The sequence below is a fragment of the Danio rerio genome, chromosome 2 (genome assembly GCF_049306965.1).
Source record: "Danio rerio strain Tuebingen ecotype United States chromosome 2, GRCz12tu, whole genome shotgun sequence".
Taxonomy (NCBI): Eukaryota; Metazoa; Chordata; class Actinopteri; order Cypriniformes; family Danionidae; genus Danio; species Danio rerio.
The window spans coordinates 27640519-27656999 of NC_133177.1; the positions used below are offsets into that span (position 1 = coordinate 27640519).

Here is a 16481-nt window from a genome sequence, read left to right on the forward strand (position 1 = left end):
TAATAATTAAAAAAATAATCATAATAAAATCGAAGGGCTGATGGCTTTTTTATTTGCTTTATGTAACTATTAACTTTTTCTGTAGGTTATTTCTAGTTTAATAAAATGAATTTGATTTTTGGAAATTACCAAGCGACCCCCACTTTGGGAACCACTGATGTAGAAGATCATGATCACACAATGATAGATAATAAACTCATAATTCAACAAAACAGAAAATCATCAATTACTCGTGTTGTGCCTAACCTTGATGACTATTATTTCCAATGGTGTTCAAATCAAAATATCTACAGAAAAAAAAACATTTGGAACAATATGAGAAATCAATTTATCCCTGTAGGGCAAAGCATGTCTTTAATGGCATTAGAATTCTTTAGCAAGAGATAAAGTCATAATTCCAAACAAGGAGACAATTGAGACATCAAAGTGATTTATTAAGTTCATCCTTGACAACCTCAGTATGTTATTACAAAAATACTCACTTTTTTGGAAAAGCACAGCCTTAAATAAGAAACGTGTAATGATTTATGCCCCAAAGTACTGAGTTATGCCCCAATTTAAGAGCAGAGAAATCTTGGTCAATGCTGTATTATTATTTTTCTTGCAAAAATCCCCATGTCCTAAATCTGCCATAAAAATGACCATGTCTTGAACATAAAGGACAAAAAGGGTGTAGGGTATATATAAAGGCTTATTTTGACGACACAACATTTGTACCCACAATGCATGCTTCAAAATTTGAATGGAAAAAGTTTAATAAGGCAAGAATAGGAATAGCTCCTAGTTAAAAATGACAACAGGACTGAATCAAATTGTTTCCATCTGTCTTCAAAGAAATAAAAAAAGAAAAGAAAATGAACAGTTCAACCGTAACTATCAACATTCTGAAAAAAAAATGATAATAATATTGGACACACACACAAAGAAAAGCATCTTGCCTGCTGAGATGAAGCTCCAAATAAAAGGCTGAAAGGGAGAGGAAATTATCTCTGAAACTTGCTCAGAGCATTATAAAAAAGGCAAGTTCCTTCACATATAATAATCCTGGACGGTGGTTGGTTCAGATAGTCATGAGCCGTTCATCATAGAAATGTCAGATGTGATGGTGTCCATTGGCAGCCAGTGACACTCCATGAGCGAATCATAGAGCTCCTCACTTCGCTCCATGTACTGCCTATTTAACTCTTCCACATCCACCTGTGGGTTTGGGTCTGCAGGGGAAAAAGATGGTGAGTAATTTACTTGTGTATGGGCTCTTTATAAACATTAACAAATATGATAAATTTATAAAAGAAAGTCAATTTTACAAAAATATTACCTTCAGAAGGGTCCTCCTCAACTTCCTCTGTGCCATCATGTGCCTGATAAAGCAATAAAAAACGGTTAGTTCCAGAACAGTAATAATTTGGAGGTTAATATGAAAACATTTTAACGGTACCATAAAATACCTCTGTGGATCCCTGCATGTCAGGGGGCATGGGAGGCATTCCCATGGGTGGAGGTGGTCCCATCATTGGAGGGGGGGCCGCATAAGGGTTATATCCGTAGTTGTAACCGCTGTACTGATCATAGCCCCACTGTGGGTAGTAACTGTTGTAGGGCTGCTGATAGTACTGCTGCTGATAGTTGGTGTTGTAGGTGTTATTCTGGTTGTGGTAAGTGCTTGCTTTGTTGCTGAATTAAGAAAAAATATATATAGTGAGATTTTAAGTGGATCTGACAGGTTTAAATTTAAATGAGGTGCAGTAGGTGATCTGCCAAAATTCTATAAAATTGCATATCTTTAAAACACAGTCCATCCACTGCAATCCAAAGCCACGCCTCCTGATATCACGAACACGCACATTAAAGATGACAGTAGACCCACTACGAGATCATGTCATTCACCAGTTAGAAAACCTTACACTACTTTATAATACAACAATTCTGAACTAAAACTATTATATTTAGCACGTTTTCAGTTATGTAGCAAGAAATATTTGTCAATGTGGAATATTTCATGCATGCAAGGATCGACGGTCTCACTCTCTCACATGCTTTGTCCTAAAGTGACTACTGTATGCTTAGTGGTTGGCCGGCAGCATGCAGCATTTACAATTATTATTAAGCCATACTTGCATGCTATTTCTGAGCGAATATTCAAAGTAGCATGGTAAATAATATAGGGAGTTTGTCACAGGCTTTCATGTTCAAAAATAAACCAATGTGAATATATAACCAAATTCAGCTCAGTAAAGCAGGATAGGTGGAATAGCACTATTTAATGATGTTTTGTTGTTAAACTAAATATAAATCTACATTATCGATGCAGTAAAAGGTCCCATATGAAACTGAAAATAGCCACAATAATCTTTGGCAGGAAGATTTTAGAGGCTGAACAACACTACTGTGCATAGAAACAACACAATCTACATCAGCTTTGCGTGACTAAAATAGTTTTAAAACTTAACATTACCCGTCTAACAGAAACACTTCAGCCATGGTCACATCCTTCCTCCAGCATGCAAAAGTAACTCCAATATGGGATTCAGAATTAAAAAAAAAAACAATTTTCAGATTCTCTCTCATGCAGGTGAACACGGCAAGCGTGCACACGCAAATGGCAGATCTGCGTGAACAGGTGCGCAGAAGTACACATCTACATTTGCTGACTGACAGTTTGGGCTACTTATCAGATTTATGGGAAATGTTGGCCTGACAATTTTTTAATTGGATGTACATTTTTTAGTTTATTGCCTTATCCAGAACATAAAAATACATATAAATACATTTAGGTCTTTAACTGTAAAAATTATTATTGGAATGTGATGAGACTTTCCACCACCAAAACAAAACATGTTTCTGAAGACAATCAACTACTGCACCTTTAAGTGTTACTTCCCTTCCAAACCAAAATTACTTGTATAGCATTATTTCAACCCCATAAAAAGTTGATAATTTTTAGGACACAAATTACTGTATTTTTAGCGTAATCTGAGAAATGTTTGTTCCCTCCACTGAAAGTCTACCCAAACTTAAAATAAAATCCTAAATTTTCTTCAAATACTACTAAAGTCAAAGTTTCCAGCTTTCTTAAAAATGTAATCTGTTGTGTTCAACACAAAATAAGAAAGTCAAATAAGTATGGAACAAGTAAAGGGCTATTAAATGACAGCAATTTCAGTTTTTGGTTAATTTTGCATGTCAGTTGACAAATTTGAAGTTTTTCAGGTATGGTTCACTTGCTGATTGCTTTTTTTTTTTTTTTTTGAATGTGAAAAAAACTTAATTAAATCCGATCCTCACAAACTGACTATATCTTTTCTAAGATGCCTGATTTATTTGTAGATCTCTTTATGAAGTATCGTAAATTTCTCCAATTTTATTAAAGTATCTCGCTTTGTGTTTGAAGAGGAACAAATTGCAAAATAACTTAAGGGTTAGTAAACAAAAAAAAAGGTCAAACCTTAAACGGGTTAAACATTAAACAGAAATAAATGCATTTAATCAGATGAAATGTACCCTTTGTTGACGGCGATGCTTATCCTGATGGGTTTTCCTCCGAGACCCGAAGCATTCTGAAACTCCTCGAGGGCTTTCTTCTGTTCATTCTCGTCGCTAAACTTGACAAAGCCATAACCCCTGTACAGTGAAAAAAACTGCATCATCAACACCCGCTCTCTTACTCTCTGTGCGCCTCATCATGCAGTATAAGCATATTTCATTATGTATTCAGAAAGTAAAAAATTGATTTGATGGTAGAACTGAAACTTCTCTTTTACTTTTAACATGAAGTAGCATCACTTCAATTGTGAGTTGCTCTTGCTTACCCTATATGGGGAAAACAATAGTTTTAGCAGATTTGCAACAACGGCAAAACACATCCATGTATTGTCTGGCCCTTTTTAGGAGAGGGAGGGTAAAGAGTATCGACTGAAAATAAGACATCAAATGAAAGATAAAGGAGACCACATCTAGTTGAACTACCTCATCTGTTGTCAACATCAGTAGGTCAAACTGTCAAAGAAAGCCAAGTAAGGTTATACGGTACACATGTGATAGCTGCAGCTTTTCATACCTGGAGTTCCCATAGGGATCTGTGACAACTTTAGCTCCTTTACATGAAGGGAATTTTTTCAGAAAGAACTGATGTAGCTGGTAGTCATCCACTTCTGATGTGAGATCGCCAACAAAGACAGAGAACTCTGGGCTGAGGGAGAAAACCAACTAAATTACAAAAAGACTTCATGAAATCAAGAAGTTGGCTGTTGAATGTTATCGTGCTTACCCAGGCTCTGGCCTTTTCCCATATGTTGCATAGTTTAGCTTGAACTTCCTGGGCTGAAAACAAAAGAAATAAAACTATTGAGCAAATCAGACGATGCCTTGTCTGTAGTATGGAGTCAATTCGCTGACAAATAAAGTGTCATATTATTAGAGTAAGGAAGCTATGATTTCCACATACCTCCACCAATCAGAACTGGCTTTATCCCATTCGTCAGCTAGTTCCTAACAGAGTTTATTCACCAGCTTCAAACAAAGTCATTTTATAAACAGCCTCAACCACCTTCCTTAGGGAAAAAATTGAGCTCTGTGACTTGCCCATCACTAGTAATATATGGAGTAATAACTGAAATGTCTTAAACCAGGTGGGGGCCATGCTGGTTACTTCTTCCTATAATGATCTATATATACACATGAATGCATTGAAAAATATATATGGAAAAAATAAAGATAGATGCCAAAACTATACAATTTATTGGGAGCAAGTTTGGCATCTCACCGGATTTGATCCTGGAACCAGCTTCCCATTAAGCCTCTGCACGCAGCGGTCAACACTGGCCTCATCTGCCATCTCCACAAAACAATATCCAGCTGAGCCTCTGAAAAAGCACACAACAGAGGATTGTCTCATGTGTTTTTGTTGTTTTTACAATTGGGAAATGTTAACCTATTTTTAAGTGCTTAAAAATAGTAATACTTATAATATTTAGATAAAAATAACTTTATCATTCCTCTATTGTATTAGGAATTGTGAAGGGCAGCATAGTCTTCTGATGTGTAACACAAAAAAAAAAATTGTTGAAAACGTTGAAATCTCCATAAATTGTAATTTGGTGTTTCATGATCATTTTTTTAACCAATGAAGATGATTATTTAAAAATTAAGATGAGATAATGATTCAACTAATTCCTAGTAGATAATACTAGCATATCTACTATAGTTTGAAGAACAATCACAAAATGCTTACAAAAACTATAATGTGCACCTAATATGTACAAAATGTCAGATCGGAAGAGCATCTGGTTTGAACACAATTGCTGGCACAAAAGCAGTGCTTAGTTTGGCTAAAAAGAACAACAAAAGAAACCAACTGCACTTTAATGAGTCAATATTTTTCTGGAAAATATTTTTGAATATAAAAAAATTATCACTTTCATATAGCAACAGCAATGGATTTGTTTAAGTTTTTTTTATAAATATAATACAACGTTTATTTAACATATGTCAAATCGTTTCTAAAATTTCTACAAAAGGGCAAAAAATCAGCTACGAAAAATTGTCATTGTATTTTTTTTTATCTTAGCTTGTGCCCCTCTTAAAATGTTGGACAGTTGACTGTTAAATAGATCCAATTCCATTTGAGTGAAAAAAAAATTAATTAGTAAACTGACCAATATCGGTATTGGAGAAAGATTTTTTTTAAATAAAATGGTTATCAGCTAAAATATTTATAGCCGTGATAGGCATGGTTTCAATGTTTACTGCAGCTTTGCAAAGTCAAGGTTTTACAACCGCCAAAATTGTCTGTTAAACCATTCCTAAGGTATAAGAACTTTATTTTTTAAATGTTCTTTGTGACTATTTTATTTAGATTTTTTTAGGACAACAGCATCTCCAGCAAAAAAAGAAAAACCTTCACGTCAAAAGCAACTGTTGAAAAATATTTTAAATGTTTCTTAAAATAAAATACATTGTGTTCAAGGAAGGAAAAAGTTGCTGTTTTACACCCAGACATTTAAATAGAACATATTTTAGAGCAGTAATAACAATACAGTGAAACCGTGATGTTACTTTATCCAAAGTTATCATCATACCAACAGTTTTATACCAGCCCGTGCCTAATCGGTGCAGTTAACAACTTTAGATGTTTAAACTTAACAGCAGATCTTGTTCTTAGAGTTAAAAAATCTGGTTAAACTCTCTGAAGAATTTACAACTGGAGCTGACCGTTGTTCTCTATTTAGATTAGAGATCCTAACTTACCCAGTAACTCGATGTGTAATGATCTTGACACCGAACGCAGTCTCTCCCATGGTGCTGAAAGCTTGCTTAATGAAGTTCTCGTCCATGTATGGGTCTAACTGTAAAACAAATGATGATAATGTTAATCTTATATTTAAATATGGCAAAATATTGTGAATATGTAACGTGTCAATGATTTGCAGGAAGATCAAGAAAGTTCAGAGACCTGCGTCACGTGCCACAAAACTTTAAATAATAAAATTGGCTTAACCTAAAGATGTGCACCAAAGCATATTGCTAGGTTGAGTGATCTTACAATCATACGTGCTTAAAGTAAAACATGTAGTTCGTCTTATCGTTCACATTACGACACTAAAGTACTTATGCAAATACAAGAGGCCTGTCGACAACAAACATAGGGTAAAAATAACTTACTGACTAAATAGCGGGTTGTTTTCAAACATATTACAATATAATTTAAATCGACATGCATTCGTTTATGGTCGTTGTTCGTTTAGTGAGTATTTCAAACGTTCACTTTGTCGTGCTTGCGTAACATCGAGCTAAAACCACATGCTGCTAGTTTCTGCTCTACACACTCGCGTTATCGATTAAAAAGTAAAACAAAACACGCTACTTACATCGCCCATCCACAAACTTGTCATTCTGTTAAACATCTTGGCGGCTGAAAATGCTGCACCGCAGTGTTTAGTGAAATTTATCGACGGTTGTCTGCAGAATTTGCGTGGTGGTTGGTTCGTGAAGCTAAGCAAAACGTATACTTCAGAGAAACACTTCCGTTTCCGGCCACGCAATTTTTGGATCCAACCTCACCCATTATTCTGTACACCAAGCTATAACAGAGTTAATCTGTAAAAATCTATTTAAAATAATAACAGTGCATGGATACAACAGCTTTTCTTTCTATAATAAAGTTAGTACGTTTGTGATTAAATAAAACGTCGGGCTGCGCATGTGTAATTCTGGATTTGACCGAAAGGGAGCAGTGTTGTGTTTTGAAAACCGCCAGTCCACCAGTAGAGGAAGAGACCAGAGACACGTGATGACTTTGCTGTGATATTGATGGACTGAAGCTGGAGCCGAGATGAACACATTACGGACAGCTTTTTCTCGCTTAAATGGGGCACACAGTTTGTGTTGGTATGTGGCAACGCTCTATTTTGTTTACAAGAAAACATGTTTTTGATAAATAGTTTGCTAAACGGTTCGTTGATGATGGCACATGTAACCACAAGCGCTAGAGACCACCTATCATCACTAAGCGTTTGTCTTGTTTTTTCAGTATAAATACGTCAAAAATGTTATTTAGTGAAGATACATCTGATTCCATGTTGATATTATTCCATTAAATGTTGCATTATGCACTTTAAAAGCGATTTCATTGAAAATTCGAAACAGTCTCAAATCAAGTCCCATTTATTTGAGATTTAAAAAATGAATGAATTTATCTTGTTGTCTAATAAAAATTACAGTCTTTATTTAAAGATAAAGTAAAAAAAAAGAGGTAAAGGAAAATATATTAAGTTGCATTGACAACATTGATATTCTGCAGAATGCTAACGTTATAGTAATTAGTCACTTGATTTATTTATTTTTTGATGTTACGAAGTTAAACTTTTCGATCTCAGAAACAATTTTACTACTACAATTTAGACCTGCACAATATATCGTTTCTTCATCGATATTGCAATATGATCATTCGTAATTGCAGAATATGCAGTGTTGAGTCTGTATTATAGTTTATCATTTGAATGTGTTTTTGATGCCTGGAATTGTGTAATGACCTTAAAAACATTCAGACTTAATAAATTGTACCATTTGTGACATTAACTACGATTAGGTTTGCTGAATTATTTTTATTTTTTGTCATTTAGTTACTGATAAACTTGGCAAACAACAAAACACTTTATTTCAATTGTATCTTTTTCTTGATTGTATTTATAGACAGTTATGAATGAAGATACCCACAACACTTGCAAATACAAAAATGCTCTGCAAATCGCACAGACCACATAGAAAATGTGTCGATGGACGCCAAAACTTTTAAAGATTGTTTATTAGATTTTATGGAGATGCACTTCCACTGCAGATTCATTTAATCAATCTAACTTAATTTTTTTTTAAATACGGATATCAAGTCATCTGATGAAACTGTATTCATATCGCAATATATATCGCAATTTCGCAAAATAAACAAATATCACAATGTAACATTTTTTCAATATTGTGCACATTGTGTACTAGGGCTGCACATTATATCGTTTCAGCATCGATATCGCAATATGTCTGTTCGTAATTGTCACATCGCAGGATATGCAATGTCGAGTTGGGATTTTCCACAGCTAAAAACATTTTTACTAAAGTTAGCCAACATGTTCATCATTTGCATTTGTTTTTAAGTTCTGTGAGTGTTTCAAGTCAGTTTAAAACGTGGAGGCAAGAAATTTTAATGCTTTCAATGTTGACTATACAGTGATATTTTAAATTTGTTTGATGTTATTTTGCCTGCCAGACTCCCAGAAAAGATGCATTTCAATTGCATCTTTGCTGCACTATTTTTCAGTGCTAGTGATTCGATTTATTTTATTTGATGCAGATGCACTGAACTACAAAATCATACCAATCAATATAGAATAATGAATTATTTCCAGATAGAGCCCTTAATTTTATCTGGTGAAAGTATACTCAATATCATAATACATATCGCAGAAAAATACTACAGCCCTACTACAATTTATGTGCTTCTTACAGTTAGAGAACATGTAGACATCTTGACATTGTGTACAGTTTTCTTAGTTCTAGGTCTTTTTACCTTGCCTTACAAAACATATTTTTATTTTAGTAATTTATTTTAAATACAAAAAAAGTTTTTTGTTTCTTTAAGTGTAATATATTTGACATTATGTTCTCATTCACTTTCAGCAGGAATGGTGCTCCCTCATCCATATTCAGCTGCAGTCAGCTACGCTCTCTCAGTTCTGTCCTGTCGAGGTCAAGACCTGAGCAGAACAGCATCCTGCAAGGGACGCTGAACCCCAAAGTTGAGGGAGCCTTTCAGCAGCCGCTCTGGAACCATCAGCAGGTCCGCACAGTCAAACGTGGGACAGAATATCAGCCAAGCAACATCAAACGTAAGAGGACCCATGGCTGGATCAAAAGAATTAGCACTCCAGGTGGGATCGAAGTAATCCTGCGCCGAATGCTCAAAGGACGAAAATCTCTCACTCATTGAGACTCTAACTGGACATGTGCTTTGAAGTCATTCTCAGTTGAATGTCAGCTATGTAGTGGAGCTTTTGGATTTCTGTTTAAAATAGTCATCGATCTAAGAAATGAATGCCACCAAAAGGCTTTTTTTAAAGTTCAGTTTAGTGGATCTAATCTCAGTTAATAACATGTGAAGGGGTTTGATGTCGTATCAGAGCAGTTTCTGCTTGTTTCCCGAATGATCTCAGCACACATAATCAGAAATAAAATTAATAAATAAAAAACATCTGCCGTGAAGTATGGTATCAATTTATTTTAGCAGTGTAGTTTATTTTAAGAGCAAACGGATGTGCATTACTTGGCAAAATGATAACAGTACAAAAGTAATAAAAAAACAGGGCCGTGATGTAACATTGTGTATAATATGGAAGCTTGTTTCCAGCACAGATGTCAAAAGAGGTACATATACAGCAGGGAAAAAAGTATTAAACACATCATCATTTATCCCGGAATCATATTTCTAAAGGTGCCTTTGACTTGAAAATTTCCCTGGATGTTGGTAACAACCAAAGAACTCTATATATGCAAAGAAAACAAATCTAATTAGTTTACAAATGAGGCTATGTGTAATAAAATGAAGTGACTCAGGGAAAAAGTGTTGAACACCTAAAGAAAGGGAGTTGTAGAAATCTCTTGGTAGTTCTTCAGCAACCCTTTTCCCTTCGTCATTGTAAATTAATATTAGCTGCTTCAGTCCAACGTCTACATTATTAGGATGATGAAGATGAAAGCAGGGTGGACCTTTCAGCAGGACAATGATCCAAAACACAGCCAAGGAAACTCACAAATGCTTTCAGATAAAGAAAATCAAGCTGTAGAATGTCAGATTTGAATCCAATATTAAATACAAAATAAAGATCAGGCTTGATCGATGAGACTCACAAAACCATCAAGATTTTTATATTCTGTTAAAGTCTGTGAAAATAAAATCACACTTGAGCAATTAATGTGACTTTATTTTCCATATGAGAGGCATCTTTAAGCTGCCATCATCAAAAAGGTTTTTATTTAAAGTAATAAATATGTTTCAGTAGTTCAGTACTTTCCCCTTGTGTCATTTCATTGTTATTACACAACAATTAAGATTTTTTTGTTTTATGTTTTTATTGTTTGGGTTTATACCAAAATCTGGTTCAATTCCGTGTCAACAGCTCCTTTAGAAATATTATTCCCAGAAAAAAAACATGACATGTTGAATACTTATTTTCTCTGCTGTGAATGAAGGTAATTGCTTTTTTTTTCAACATTCATATTTTTTTTCCAATTTGAAGTTTATATCTTAATCATTTTCTTGCATGTGTTTTCAAAATCAATTCTTAGATGAAAAAAGCCAGACCTTTATTTTATAAACTTATAACTGAGAGACAAAAACTCAGAATTATGTTTTTAAAAAGTCAGTTTTCTCTTTTTAATCCACAATTCAGATTTTCCTCAGAATGTTGACTTTACATCTTGCAATTGTGAGGGGAAAACAACTTTGTTACATTTGCAATTCTGATAACTACTTAAGGTCGAGAGTTGCAACTACCTTATTATTAATGTATACTTTTTCATCCTCTGCTAAAAATTGTCTTCCATTATATAAGTGGCGTCTGACACACGTTTCAAATTTATTTTCACAGTAATTCCATTTTATTGCATTATGTGTTCACACTCATTATAAGATCCAAACCAGCAAGGAGAATACAGTGTTTTTAGATTGTCAAATGTACTAATTTATATAAGAAAAATAATAATGCGTAGAAAAATAGAAAATCTATCCATATTATTTTTCTATGATTATACAGTGCTCATTCAAACGTCCCTTCTTGCTTGCTCGTGCCTACACTGGTTTTATCATGCAGGTGATTTAGCATGCCGCCTTCCGTGAGTAAAGTATATGGAGATCTCAGACTAATATATTGTATTAAAATGATCTTTGACGTGCGTTTCAGCTCACTACATGGTCGCTTTATCACATTTTAAGCAAATGTTAAGCATCACAATCAGTGCTATATATTAACTGAGTTGCATCATTCACTGTTTTTTTGAAGGATTATTACCATAGTCTGATCTCTCGCCCTTGTCAGGCTCAGATGGAAGCTCTTCTGATGAAGTATTGTGGTCATTGTTAGTATGTGGTGCGTTAGTGGCCTTTGAGGCATCTTCTGGTTTGGTTTGCTGATCAGAAGCAGCACCCGTACATTGATTTTCTTTTCCGAAGTTGAAGAGTTTGCCTGGATTGAAGGACTTGCTGGGAGACTGTGATTTCTCGTGGCTCCCGTGCGTCGCTGTTGACGCAACTGCCGCAGCGGCTTCCTTTTTCAACTCTTGTGATTTGAGGAACTTGAGGAAGCCTGGGAGTTTGGCCTCGCCACTTGTAGGGGAAGTGGTGGAAGTGAATTTGCCTTGAAGTGGGATTATCTGCTTGAGTTTCATTACGTTATTGTTGCCTAAAAGGGAGCTGGGTCTTTTGAGTTTATCTCCTGTGGAGCTGAACTTGGCCCCTGGGCTCTTTTCATGGTGTTGCACTTCACCGCCACCGACATCAGATTTGTCTTGGTCACTTTGTTGTCGGGCCAATTCTTCTGCTAATTTTTGATGTTCCTCGTCTTGTTCTGTTTTCCGCCGTTTCTGCTGCTGGTGCTGCTGAGCGAGACGTTCATGTTTCTAACACACAAACAACATATTAATAAAGACAATTAACCAAATGTACCAATTAGTTCTTCCCCAGGACATCCAGGGCCTGGTTTTTCAAAAGTAATCCACTAGGATTTTAGTAAAGGGATTGAATCAAATGAAAATGGGTTTTCAAAAGAAAAAATATTACATAATTGGATTAGATTACGTAATCCAATCTTGGTTTTGATCCGGATCAAACCTTTAGTTTGGGTTTTTCAGACCTTTTTTGTAGGATTTGGATCACTTTGATCCAAAAAGCTAAATTAAACTGATCCCTTCAGAAGGGTGGATTCTGAGTGGATTTCATGGCCAAAATGTAATGAAAACTTTACAAATGTAACAAATAATACCATATTTGGATCATTCAGTATCTTACAAGATATCCTATTTATTCATAAGGTTTTAATTGTGTTTGTTCATCCGTCAGGCTACTGTGATTAGGTAGGCTTTAACGTATTCAGCCTTTCAGTATAGGCCAGCAAAGTAGAAAGACCTCATAAAATAACCCCCAAAACAGCTGTCAAAATTTATTCTGTCACTAATTTTTATATATTTATATATATATATATATATATATATATATATATATATATATATATATATATATATATATATATATATATGTATGTATATATATATATATATATATATATATATATATATATATATATATATATATATATATATATATATATTTATATTTATATATATATATATTCATCACAATGGAAACTATTTTTGTTTATAGAATATTTATTAGTGATGCATGCGATGATTACAGAATAACCAAAAATGCAAAAAATGGCAATATCTGATTTTTGAAATCCAAAACATATCCCAATCAAAATATCCTCAATGTACAGTGTTTGTGTTATAGGTCTCAGATGAGCGGACTGCTAGAAGAAGATGGGGTGGAGTTTTTCTTGTTTTTTTTTTTTTTTTTAAATGTGTGTTTTCAATTAAAATAAAAATAAACTTATATTGACCCCAATACTTGTTCTACTTGTTGCTCTTTACATATCTATAGTTCTACATAGTAAATTCCTATCCTGTTTGAGCACAGATTATCTAGATTTGGTGATACTGAAAAGTTCCTATCCGGATCAGATTGATCCAATCCGATGTTGCTTTGAAAAACTGGCTCAAAAAGTAAGCTGGATTTCGTGATTACGGATCGCAAAAAAAAAGAATTACTAAATCCGGATCAATTTTATCCGGATAAAACTTTTTAAAAAAAATTGACCCAGGATGTAGGTCATATTTTGCATTCTTCAAAAAAAGCGACAATGTTTTAGCTGAAATTACCATTTTATGTGAGTCAGAAAATGCAAGTTAACAAGAAAAATAAGTTATTAGGGTAAAAAAAAAAAGGCGGGCAAAACAAACTTTTGCCAATGACTACCACACTGCCAATGACTATATATTAGGTATTATGAAGCAAAACTCCAAGAAACTGAGCATTATTTACAACATCATCTTTGATGTGTGTACACAAACATATCAGTTCGGTTATTGGCTGCAGTTTTTATCAACTCCACTTGCTGTCTAAAGTCAAACCTTTCCTAAATCCCACCCCACTAGAGATGGTTGTCCACAATATTATTACATCACGGTTAGACTACTGCAATGCTCTTTACTGTGGCATTACAAAATCATAAATTTCTCACCTTCAGTTGGTCAAAAATGCTGCTGCTAGAATAATTTGTAATAGTAGAAAACATGACAATATTACCCCTCTTCTAAGGGGCCTCCATTGGCTGCCCATTTAATTGAGAATTGATTTGAAAGTGATTTTACTGGTATATAAATCCCTTCATAATCTAGCCCCAACCTGTTTCTCATAGCTGCTGCATTTTTACACTCCTGTAAGTTTAGTTCCTCTGTCCAGACTGAAACGTAGAAGGGACAAAGCTTTCTCTGTGGCTGGTCCTTGATTATCGAACACTTTCAAAATGGCTCCATCACTAATTTGAAATCACTCCTAAAAGTGTGCCTATTTGGTTTTTTTAATATTATTTTAATAGTCCTTTCTACTGCTTCATTTTTACATTAATTTAGTAATTTCTCTTGGCTTATTTTATGTTTTATATTATTTTAATTTTACTTTGACTTATGTACAGCACTTTGGTCAGTCTTGTGACCAATGAACCTGAATTACAACATCATTACCTATAACCCACAGTATTGGCAGATGGTCCTGAATGCAAATATGTTAACTACATTACTACATAAAGATATTGTAATTTGGGGCACATAAATTTATCTCATACTGACCAAAGTGTTGTACAGAATACAGTAAGATATAAAATAAAACTATCTGAATTAAAAACTCATTTAATTAATTTAAATAATTATTGATAAACAAATTAATGATTAGGAAAAACTACGGAGAAACGTGTCAAATCTTCACTGTCAGGTGGAAACTGATTCCATAAGAACTTCAGTTGTGACATTAGAATATAAAAGAGCTTTATTAGCAGATCTGAGGGACTAGAGATCAGAATCCAAAAGGAAAAGATCAGAAATGTAAGATGTGGCTCGTCTTCATATATCAAAGATTTCTATTGAATTATGTTATTAATAGGGTATATACACACAAATCTTCAGCCAGCTAGCACTTCCGGTGAACTGTCTTTCCATTATAACCACATTTAAGGTCTGATTTCTTTAAGGATCAGTGATCTTCACTGCCTGATAGATATATGAAGTGGGTTTCAGACCAGACAAAAAACATTGCAAAAAATTCAGTTTTTCTTCACCATGTCTTTAAGATATAGAAGTTTATTTTACTCCAGTATTTTCAATGGAGTTTCTACGTTAGCCTGCTGGTACTGACGATGCTAGGTTGTAACACGGTCTTTCATCTCGTTTTATATTTGAGCAGTTAAATGAATGCTTAAGTCTATTTAACTCAATGTATTGTAATTACATTACAACATCGATGCTGTAAAAGAAACCTTATGAAATTGAAAATAGTCACATTAAGCTTTCACTGAAAGTTTATCACTGCCTAAAACACTAGCTGTGCATATGCCCCATTGTTATTGTTGTGTAATATGCTTTTATCTATTTTAATCTTCCCATGAAATCGCTGCACGTTGCTGATATGGAAATAAAGAAACAAACAAACAAAAACCATCATATAATGCATGATTGACATAAGCACGGATACTGTTTGCACAGATTTTTTTATTTGTAGCTCTATCCAGTATCAAAAAGATAATAAATTATCCTCTTCTGTAGTAAAGAAATAGCATCAGATTTTGTTATCTTACCATAAATAGACTCAGTTAAGACCAATCCTGTAAGACAGGGGTGTCAAACTCAGTTCCAAAAGCGCCGCAGCCCTGCACAGTTTAGTTCCAACCCTGCTCCAACACACTTACCTGTAGGTTTCAAACAAGCCTGAAGGACTCAATTAGTTTGATCAGGTGTGTTTAGTTAGGGTTGGAACTAAACTGTGCAGAGCTGCGGCCCTTTTGGAACTGAGTTTGACACCTGTGCTGTAAGCAATGGCCAGTTTTTTGTACAGACTCAGTGTATTGTCAGGAGGAGCAATAGGTATGATCTTGTTTTGCCTGCATGTTTTTTTTTTTCAGTTAGCCATCGTCTTGTATTTTATAAATCATAAAGCTCATTTTTTGTTCTGAGAATACTGATGGTTCACCAAAAAAAAAAAGTTACTCCATAAGATTCTAAACCATTATAAGAACAACAAATATTAGAAAAGCCTATGGTTACTGGTTACCAAAATTCTTACAATGTTTTGTGTTCATTAGAAGAAAGAAACTCAAACAGGTTTGAAAGTGTGAGTGAATGATAATAAAATTAGAACCCCTTTAAAGAAACTATCCCTTTGACAGCACATTTTAGTTTTTGGGTGAACTATTCCTGTAACTCAACAAAACAAGTCATTAATATACAATATATTACTATATCTCTATTATAAAATTCACATTTAAAAATACATTTAGTATTTATTTAAAATGTATGGTAAACCATATGGTATTTAATATCAGTTATTTACAGGTTTTGAGTCATAGTTGGACAGTAATTAAAAATGTATTGCTATCAGCTTATATTGTGAATCTGCTCATAAAAATCATTTAAATATTCTTAGTATATGTGAATTGTGCGCTGGGATACCTTGAGAGCCTCTCTCCGTTGGTATTCAAGTTTAGCCATTTCATCTGCCACCCAGTTTGGAACATCAGGAATTGCAACATGAATTACGTATTTGAGCAGAATTGCAAAGTGCTGAAAACCAAATGGAAAAAAAGAGTAAGATTAAATTCAGTACTACATCT

General features: G+C 34.2%; 3 protein-coding genes across 5 annotated transcripts in view; 1 reads left to right on the plus strand and 2 right to left on the minus strand.

Annotated features, from left to right (window-relative positions):
• Positions 1-413: 413 nt before the first annotated feature.
• On the minus strand, positions 414-7010 carry trnau1apb (tRNA selenocysteine 1 associated protein 1b). Of its 2 annotated transcripts, none has more exons than XR_012389490.1 (9): positions 6867-7010; positions 6247-6344; positions 4763-4862; positions 4268-4320; positions 3810-4189; positions 3502-3621; positions 1449-1674; positions 1319-1361; positions 414-1211 (listed from the first exon to the last, which is right to left on the minus strand). XR_012389490.1 is itself a non-coding variant. In NM_001029966.2 (9 exons), exons 1-9 carry the CDS (start codon positions 6900-6902, stop codon positions 1069-1071), a joined length of 951 nt encoding a protein of 316 aa, NP_001025137.2. In that variant the 5' UTR covers positions 6903-7007; the 3' UTR covers positions 414-1068. The 2 variants fall into 2 exon arrangements, 1 of the variants encoding a protein (NP_001025137.2); NM_001029966.2 differs by having other exon boundaries at positions 4058-4189; positions 6867-7007.
• Positions 7011-7243: 233 nt separating this feature from the next.
• Positions 7244-9962, plus strand: mrpl34 (mitochondrial ribosomal protein L34). 2 transcript variants are annotated; one of them, NM_001199680.2, is made up of 2 exons: positions 7244-7386; positions 9169-9962. In NM_001199680.2, the coding sequence occupies exons 1-2, from the start codon at positions 7331-7333 to the stop codon at positions 9476-9478; spliced, it is 366 nt and encodes a 121-aa protein (NP_001186609.1). In that variant the 5' UTR covers positions 7244-7330; the 3' UTR covers positions 9479-9962. The 2 variants fall into 2 exon arrangements, with proteins under 2 accessions (NP_001186609.1, NP_001289436.1); NM_001302507.1 differs by having other exon boundaries at positions 9172-9962.
• Positions 8715-16481, minus strand: part of ano8a (anoctamin 8a) — a 30144-nt gene continuing 22377 nt past the window's right edge. Inside the window, exons 16-17 of the mRNA XM_002660812.7 lie at positions 16321-16431; positions 8715-12162 (exon numbers count right to left, since the gene is read on the minus strand). Coding sequence (XP_002660858.1) covers positions 11530-12162; positions 16321-16431 — 744 coding nt within the window. The 3' untranslated portion in view covers positions 8715-11529. The remainder of the gene's footprint in view (positions 12163-16320; positions 16432-16481) is intronic.